The following is a 9,778-nucleotide window of genomic DNA, read 5'->3' as shown; positions in this document are numbered from 1 at the left end:
ACTAATTAAAATATTAAAGACACAATCATAACAGAGGATAGATGATTTATTTATTTCTAACTAGGAACAAAAGACAAGAAACAAAAATAAAATTGGGTTGCCTCCCAACAAGCGCTATCGTTTAACGCCCCTAGCTAGGCATAAAAATAAGAATAGATTTAGGTATTATCATCTTTGGTATGCAATCCATAAGTGGCTCTCATAATAGATTCATAAGGTAATTTAACTTTCTTCCTAGGAAAGTGTTCCATGCCTTTCCTTAATGGAAATTGGAATCTAATATTTCCTTCTTTCATATCAATAATTGCACCAATCGTTCTAAGAAAAGGTCTACCAAGAATAATATGACAAGTAAAATTGCAATCTATATCAAGAACAATGAAATCTACTGGCACATAATTACTATTTGCAACAATAAGAACATCATTAATCATTTCCATAGGTTTTTTAATAGTGGAATCCGCAAAATGCAAATTTAAAGAACAATTATCAAATTCACGGAAACCTAACACATCACACAAAGTTCTTGGAATTGTGGAAACACTAGCACCCAAATCACATAAAGCATCGCATTCATGATCTTTAATTTTAATTTTAATAGTAGGTTCCCACTCATAGGGATGGCAGTTTTGCCCATGGGTATGGATACCCATGGGTACCCTACCCGAAAACAGTGAGTATGGACAAGACTTAAAGAGATTTTCTACCCACGGGTAATGGGTATCCATACCCGTAAAATATATGGGTAGGGCATGGGTAAGAAATGATGCACATGGGTAACCCAATGGATACCCAATTTTTTTTTAATAAATGAAAATAACTCCTATAACATGTGGTGTTAACATCCAACTCATATGGTCCAACCCTAAATCTCGTATTCGTTAAACAAGTCATAGGTCATAGGCTCATAATCACCTGCTCACCACTCCTCATACATCCTATATGTGACTTCTCAAAAAGATAAAGTATCGACTCTTCGCTACCAGACTCTTGTCGAACACTCGATTCAGCAATCCCCAATTCCCACCACCACCTTCCAGTACGTCGGCCTTCCACCAACCGCTGCTCATACTCCCCTGATGCCTCCAAGAGGCCACCCATTGGAGGAGGCCACATACGTGCTATACTACTCTACCATGATCTCACTTGAATTTTGAACTCATTTCTCTACCTCTTAAGAATTCGAATGCTATATATTGTATCCAATGGATACACATTGGGTATAGGGTACCCGATGAGTATCGGCATGGGTGTCAATAGTTTATATCCATGAATATTGAAGTGGGTGGATATAAAAAGTTTCTATAGATATGAGTTTGGGTAGAAGGAGATTATACCCGCCCGTACCCTACCCATTGCCTCAGACAGTACTCCGCGGCCCTGAGTCTGGACCGCATACTCGGTTGACCGGCTCGATCGCCCCGAAGCCGAACCGCAACTTGAATGATTCTCATCACACGCACCCACTTGCGCGCGCTCCCTGCCCTGCCTGTCACTGCAACTGCTGGCTTGCCGTCCTTATATATACCCCGCTGTCGTTGTTTTCCTCCACTCCACATCCCACTCCAAAGCTTTGCTTGGACCTCTCCTTCCATCGAGGCAATCCCAGTGCTCCTCCTCCCCTCTATCGTCCATGGACTGCTCTAGTTCCAAAGAGACGCCACCGCACAAGTAACTCTCTAACTAACTTGTGTATATTTGTGTGTATGTATTGGCGTCAGTGAGATGTAATTCGTGGTTGACTTTGTTTTGCGTCATGATTAACTTTGGTTATCGATCAGGGCGTGGTGGACCGGCGAGACGGTGGCGGTGGTGACGGGGGCCAACCGTGGCATTGGGCACGCGCTGGCCGCGCGCCTGGCGGAGCAGGGGCTGTCCGTGGTGCTCACGGCGCGGGACGAGGCCCGCGGGGAGGCCGCCGCCGCCGAGCTCCGCGCCAGCGGTCTCCCGTCCGTGCGGTTCCGCCGCCTCGACGTCACCGACTCCGCCTCTGTCGCCGCCTTCGCCTCCTGGATCCGCGACGATGTCGGCGGCCTCGACATTCTGGTGAGCCGCACGATCGTCTATTTTTCGTCGCCTATTTCGCTGCTTCTCCCCTAAATTCCCGCCGCCTGCCATTTTCCTCTCTCCGGCCGGGTTAATTTGATTTGAAGTTTCACATGACCCCCTCCCCCCTACCCCGGCAAAACATGTGGCGTGCTAAAGTAGCTGTTTATCAATTAATCAGCCATGTTAACCACCCGATTGTGTAGGTAATTAGGGTTAGGGGTTGGCTTACCTACTAGTCTACCATGCATACATACTACTCTACCCCCTTTTTTGCCCCAAATGACAAGTACTGCCATACTACTCCGATCCACTATAGACAAATTTTGCAACTCGCACCCCACTAGCAATAACATATGTCCTTTTGCAAAGCATGACCAGCTACTTTCTGCTAAATTAAATGTGCATATGCCGTTTCTAAAGAGAAAATGCGTTTATGCTAAATAAGGCATGTCGGTGAAGTATATCTGGTACTCCTAGTAGTTGGGTACAGTTATGATCGTGAACTAAAACATCGTTGGCCGGCCCACAGAAAACCAATGACAGACTGCAACCACCAGTAACTACAAGAGGTAGTGTTTCAGTGGAACAGACTTGTTAACCCAAACGTCACTCCACAGCCGAAATTAGAGCCAAGTCATCACCAGTAACAGCGGGTCAATTAGGGCACGCCACGGCCCACGGCCCTCAGTGTAGTAATCAGCTGACCTTTTCTTTTTCCCTTCATATACATTGTAAGAAAGCGTCGTCGATAGTGATCTTGGCACTTAATAAGTCGCAATTTTATTATCCTAACTAGTAGTATGTGAACTCATGCAACAATCTTTCTGTTAGGTCACCAAATCGATCACAATTATTATTTCTCTTAGAATAAAAAAATAAAGATTTCGATATTTGTATAGCTTGTACGTACAAAGTGCCGGAATTAGATGTGAGCCTCAGCCTCTTGCTTGTGTCGATCGAGATACCACATAGAGCAGGTCAACCACGCACAGAAGATGCTTCGTGCATTCTGCTACAGTAATCGATCCCTGCATATTGTCTGTTGAGGGGTTCCATTTAAACTAACCAGCAGTGTGGTCCAAAGTCCACGAGCCAGATGATACACGATTCATTTTTTTAGAAACCAGAAACGAACAATGCGAAGATCCACTGCATGCAGTTCGATCCAGATATTATTATTTTCCGATGCAATCGCCGTTGCTGGCAACGTGAGGGCGGCGAACAAACTAGTAGTAATATCACAAGCTTGTGTTCCATGACGATGGAACAGCCAAGTACAAGAGCTAGCTGTTCTTCAGACGAGCCAGTGCTATACTAGTATAAGATAATTGCAAGTTGCCGCAGTCGCTACAATCCAGGTCATCACAGATTATAGCGACATCATCATAGAAGGCGGCCGTTGATTTCTACCATATATCTGTGCTATTGTCACAAAATAGCAGCGGAGTTTTCATCTCTCTTTTTTGCTAGTTTGTTTGCGGATAGTATGTGAAACGGTCTTTTTTAAAAATCTACATACTGAACTGCTGTTCCTGAAAATTTCTATATAAGAATGTAATGTTCCTGTTACCTTTTTGCTCGACGGAGTGAAAGAAACCATAATCATAATCCAACTCTTGGAGAAATAACAGAGGATAAGTTACTGAACTGGGTACATTATCTAGTTGTCTTAATCATTGTATCGATTTGTTGATACTTATCCGTCATCAGCTGTGACTAGTACTATCTGGAATGTTAGTTAAATTAGGGCAAAGGTACATAGCAGTAGGCCAGTAGCCCAAATAGCACAATTTCTAATTCTAGGCCTATATCAGCAAGACGGCAAAAGCTCCACCAGAAAGAACAAAGGGAAAATAAGCTGCTGAATTGGTGCATGGTAGATGTAACCTACCAGGGCTACCACCTCACAATCACATGCTTTCAGGATTTGTTTTCTTCGTAGCCAAACCCTAGGAATCTTCTTAATAAGTCTGACGTGAGTTATGTGATTCTGAAACCAAGCCTCTTGCCTCCTGCAGGTGAACAATGCCGGGGTATCGTTCAACGAGATCGACACCAACTCGGTGGAGCATGCTGAGACGGTCCTCAAGACCAACTTTTACGGAGCCAAGATGCTCATCGAGGCGCTCCTGCCCCTTTTCCGTCGATCCTCTGGGACCAGCCGGATCCTGAACCTCAGCTCCCAGCTTGGCCTTCTCAATGTAAGCTATCATGCTGTTAAGTAAACTACCAGTACTGTGCTTGTTCTCTGACGCTGCAAAACATCTTGTAATTGTCGTCTCCTACTAATTTAACACTAGCACGTTTTGTGCAGCATGAGGCAAATAACGCGCTCAGACGGTTCACTTTACGTTATACTCCCTTCGTCCTGTAATGTAAGACGTTTTTTTGACACTACACTAGTGTTAAAAAACGTCTTACATTATGGGACGGAGGGAGTAGGTTATACTAATAGTATGAATAATGATTTTGGAACCAAATCTTCTTCTCACATGATCGCACTAGTTGTCAAGCGAGTAGGAACTTAAAAGAGTGAGCGCGCTGCGCACATGCCAGTGATGAGTGATGACTCAAAACCTTGTTTATTTTGCGGGTCAAATCAGGTTTAAATAAATAGCATTTGATTAAGGGGCAAACAGCTTGACTATGAGCTCGCTATCAGCTGATTCAGCCATCGGCTGTGGACTCTGAAGTTTGAACGCACAAACTCTCCTCCAGAAACAATGTCAATTCTCTTGAGTCAAACTGTCAGAGCACATGACAGCATCAGTGTCCTGTTTCCACACCGTGACCAGCTAGTCCAAGGCCATCTGAATTCTGAAACAATGTCCAATTCCATGCTCAACACTGAGTTCATTAGTAGTAGTAGTATATTTCTGAAACAATGTCCAATTCCATGCTCAACACAACGAAGGGATGCAGTTTTGGCAGGCCAAATTTCAGAAATAAATTGTTGTGTGTTGATCTTTTTTGCAGAAGGTGAGGGACCCGTCGTTGAGGAGCATGCTGCTGGACGAGGGCAGGCTGACGGAGCAGCAGGTCGAGGCCATGGCGTCGCGGTTCCTGGCGCAGGTGAAGGACGGGACGTGGCAGGACCACGGGTGGCCGGCCGTGTGGACGGACTACGCGGTCTCCAAGCTGGCCCTCAACGCCTACTCCCGCCTCCTCGCCGCGCGGCTGCGGGGGGCCGTAGCTGTCAACTGCTTCTGCCCCGGGTTCACGCGGACAGACATGACGCGGGGGTGGGGCAAGCGCACCGCCGAGGAGGCCGGCCGCGTCGCCGCGGGGCTCGCGCTGCTGCCCCCCGCCGACCTCCCCACAGGCAAGTTCTTCAAGTGGTCCACGCCGCAGCTCTACTCCAAGCTCTGACGACGACACCGCGCGCTGCATGGCGGAGCTGTGCGTAGCTGCACGCTTACGATTTGGCAAGAAAAAGATGGCCGTTTGTCCCAAAATGCAACTCCATCTCCTCACCAAGCTTGATGCCTCCGAACTATCACGCCCGTACAGTTCTCGAAGATTCGTGCTCGTCTTTTGACAGGATAGCCTATCACCCTCCACTTTGTAGAACAGAGCATGTAGAAACAAAAAAGCTCTCCTCCCTTCCTGCTGTAACAGAGCATGTACCACAAATAATTCTTAATTGTGTTTACAAAGGAAAAAAATCCACAAGTGTCGAACATTAGAAATCATGCGATGTATGCCCAAACCATGTTCATACACTCAAAAAGGTATGCACCCTTTTGTGTGTCCATGTATTACCCTCCTAAGGCTTCGGCGCGCGAGAGTGCCCTCCGTGCCGTCTGTTTCCCGCGAGCCTCCCGCCGCCGCTGTCCCCTTGAGTGCTCTCGGTCATCCGATCTGCACACTTGATTGTTCAATTCTCCTGTCCAGCTGTACGTGTGCGCGCCGGACTACTCGGGGCGCCGCGGGTGCTACCTCGCGCTCTCCGGGTTCTCCTCATGGACGGGTGGCTTTGTCCTAGTTTGTCTCGGGGTTGGTTATATGTGTGACCATCCAGTCCCGGTAGGGGCCCCTAATCTATGTGCTTTCTGTGTCCGTCCTAGAATCAATTGCTAGCACACACAGACCATGGTGAAATAACAAAAAATATCACATGTCATATTATTAACACAGATCCAGTCTTAAATACATTACATACCTACTAGCTCAAGGTTAGCTTAATAACATGAGAAACATCTACTCATGTGTCTTCCATCTACTCACAAGCGGCAATTGAGTATAGCATCATAACCCTACTTCTTATCTCTCCTTCGATATGGAAAATCCTACAGCATGATACGTTGCAGCCACGATGGTCAATACACTGAATGTATTGGCAAGTTACACGTAATAACAACATATCTTATATTGTAAAAATATAAGGTAAAAGAGTTTCCAACCAGTTTTGTAACAAAATCCTTTCCGTCAAAACCCTTTCCAGTCAAGTCCAATCACCTAATGACTACCCAAGGCTAAGCTGACCAACCTCCCGTTTCTAACCATAGATGAGAACCAACCGATTCCCGGAGATGATAAAGGGCATGTATGTTTCAAGCACGCTGAGTCAATGGCGACTCTAGAGCGCATCAACCTTCGACACATATCACTTGAAATGATGGTCCCGAAATACAAGTGCGCTCCCAATCATTGGCGCATTCAATGGGAACTCCAAAGCGCATCAAGCAATGAAGCATTCACATGATAACAAGTCCCGAAACCTACACTATATCGTAGACTCGACACTCTTGGTAAACATGTGGTTAACCTATACCATGTTCAGCATAGTATGGCAGCATAGTGAAACATGGAGGAAGCATTATCACTAGTATAAACTTTCCTGGTACTTCATGAACTTCTTCACATAAGCACAATCTTGGTAATTGGAGAAGTTCTTGACACACACAATCTTAGTAAGGCTACTCTTCACTCTTGAACGATCTATCATTGATAAAGAGTTTACGTAAAGAACCATACAATACAATCAAACTTAACAGTACAGTGTAGTGCATGGCGTCAATGTTGATTGTGCTGTGAGATTAAGTGTTCATGTGTCAACTCATAAAGAATTAGGAAAACATACTAGTTGTTACTTGGGACACATGTGACATAAGGGTTCACATGCATGAAGTATCAATAGGGTAGGTTCATCACATAAGTGGTATGTGATGCAAAGTTGTATTGACATATTTAATTAACAAAAAGAATCATCACAACTGGACTTATGGTCTATGAACTATGTCTTGAATGATAATTCAAACTTGATTGGCCTTTTGAATTGAATACAAACTAACTTAATTTTGGTTTCGGCGGAGTTCATAATTAAACATGCATTTAAGTTGAATTTGTAATTAAGTTTGAACCGGTTTGAACTCTTGAACTTCATATCTGAATTTGAACTGGTTCAAATAATCTAAATTAGGTTCAAGTAAGTTGAATAGGTTGACTTAAGTTTTGGGTTATAATTCAATTTGAATTTGAATAAGGTTTTATCTTATTTGAATTCAAACTGAATTGATTTTAAATAAGATTTGAATTTGCATTCAGTTGAGTTTGAATTTGTAAGGTTGGGTTCACGTTGAAATGAATTCATATATGATTAAGGTTGGTTCATGAATTCATTTGCAAAAGGTTTCATTTAATTTGAACCAATGAATTGTTCAATAGGTTCCCACTAGATTTAGACTAAATTCAAATTATGTTTGAATTTCCTAAAGTAAAATATGATCCAAAATTATTTACTAAATTTGAATTTAGGTTACTGATTTGTCATGCAAAAAGAATTACTCAATTTTACCCTATGGTTTAAAAGTTATAACTTTTTTAAGTTTGGATTTAATTTGAATTAAAGCCTATGTTGAACTATATTTAATTTCAAATTTTAAAATATTTAATTTCAATAATAGTTAGTAAGCTGAAAATACAATTCAATATGTTTATTCTACAAAAATAATTATTTAAATTGGATTTACAATTTGCTAATTAGACCCTTTTTAGCTTCTCACCCATGGCAGCTAGGTCATCGGAGAGCGTGGGGCCGGCGGCGTTGTCTCTGGCGTCGAAAAATTAGGCGACTTGGGGGGGGTGATGGCGGGTTGGTAAATGGGCTCCAGGAGGTGACGCAAGGACAATGGTGTCCACGGCTTGCCTTGGGGACGATGGTGGCTCGCAATAGATGCACGCGGCGAAGTTGCTTGTCGGGTGAAGATGTTGCACCTGATTTCGAGCTCCTATGGATGTGCGAATGGGTCAGAGAGATGCACACGAGCATGGCAAAGATGATAGACAAGGTGCCGAGGCCAAATGCGAGCTCACCTTGCCGTAGTGGAGTTGGCGGCGGGGAGCTTCAATCGTCAGCGATATGGTACGTAGAGGGATGCTACTTCTTGAGCTTTTGTTGTTTTTTCCCTTGAAGAGAAAAGGGTGACACAGTGCTACTTCTTGAGTTTGCGTTGATTTTTCCCTTGAAGAGGAAAGGGTGATGCAGCAAAGTAGAGATAAGTATTTCCCTCAGTTAAGAACCAATGTATCAATCCAGTAGGAGGCACAAGCAAGTCCCCAATATATGCACCTACCCAAACTAACAAACACTTGCACACACTACTACAGGATGCTGCTAACGCGACACTATGATCAGAGACCCTTCGAGAAACTGTGTGCGATGCAATAATCACAAACGGTGGTGTATGAAAACCATCAAAAGTGTATAAAATGTTTGCGATGGAGGATGCATCAAACACGGTTCAGATTTTAGTTGCGTGTGCGATTAGGGCCCACAGTTTAGTTCAATGAACTGTTTGCGATGAGGAGGAACAAAAGAAATGGGCAGCCATATGAAGGCGTGTGCGATACACAGCATACGGTTCACTCGGATGAACTGTTTGTGATGAGGAGGAACAAAAGAAACGGGCAGCCGGATGAAGGTGTGTGCGATATACAACATACGGTTCACGCGGGATGAACTGTTTGTGATTAGGTAACAAAAGAAAAGGTCAGCCAGATGAAGGTGTGTGCAATATACGCATGCGGTTCACTCAGCCCTTGTCGTCAGTGTGTGACCTATGTGGCAACTGTTCGCTCCCCAGGCGCCTCTTCGTGTACCGTGGCAACCGTCCATCGACTTTTCGCCTTTCCCTCTCAATTTGGAACTGCTGCCGCACGCTAGCTCTTCCCCCCTCCTCCATTTGCCTTCACCCTTCCTTCTGCCATTATTCGATCGTCTTCTCCAAGGAGGGAACAGGCCGGAAACGACCTCGTTATTCTTGCCCCGATCTGAATGATGACGCGGTGGAGGAACTCATTGATCGATGTGATGTCATCACCTCGGCTAGCATGGCAGGTTCGTTCAAGACCATTCTCGACTCAACTAATAACATCATTACAAGGAACCCAAGGGTCTAGGAGCGGTTTGATCTCCCCTATCTTCTTCTCCATGACCCTGCTGACTGGCACGGGGACGAGGGAATCCTTGCCTTGTCTAAGTTGATGCCGCTTGATAACGATACGTATGATGTTAATATGCCATCTCTTGAGGGCAAGGCTTAGGTAGGCACAAATGGAGATTGGGTTGTTTATATTGGGTAAAACTGTGAGTGTGAACTTGTGAATGTGTACACTCGTCACTGGGTTCCACTTCCAAAAATCTCAGATGACTGCCCAGAGGTTGAGTACACCGGTATTCTATGTGAGTTCAAATACGGTCATGCTGACTGTCGTCTACGGAAGATAG

The 9,778-nt window shown here is 44.5% G+C and overlaps 1 protein-coding gene across 1 annotated transcript; it reads left to right on the top strand.

Annotated features, from left to right (window-relative positions):
* The first annotated feature begins 1,547 nt into the window (after positions 1-1,547).
* Positions 1,548-5,741, top strand: LOC125513298 ((+)-neomenthol dehydrogenase-like). The gene is made up of 4 exons (XM_048678377.1): positions 1,548-1,671; positions 1,782-2,046; positions 4,068-4,250; positions 5,026-5,741. Exons 1-4 carry the CDS (start codon positions 1,634-1,636, stop codon positions 5,416-5,418), a joined length of 879 nt encoding a protein of 292 aa, XP_048534334.1. The 5' UTR covers positions 1,548-1,633; the 3' UTR covers positions 5,419-5,741.
* Positions 5,742-9,778: the final 4,037 nt, after the last annotated feature.

Source organism: Triticum urartu, chromosome 6, assembly GCF_003073215.2.
Source record: "Triticum urartu cultivar G1812 chromosome 6, Tu2.1, whole genome shotgun sequence".
NCBI classification, from domain to species: Eukaryota; Viridiplantae; Streptophyta; class Magnoliopsida; order Poales; family Poaceae; genus Triticum; species Triticum urartu.
This window is presented reverse-complemented; position numbering and strand designations above follow the sequence as displayed.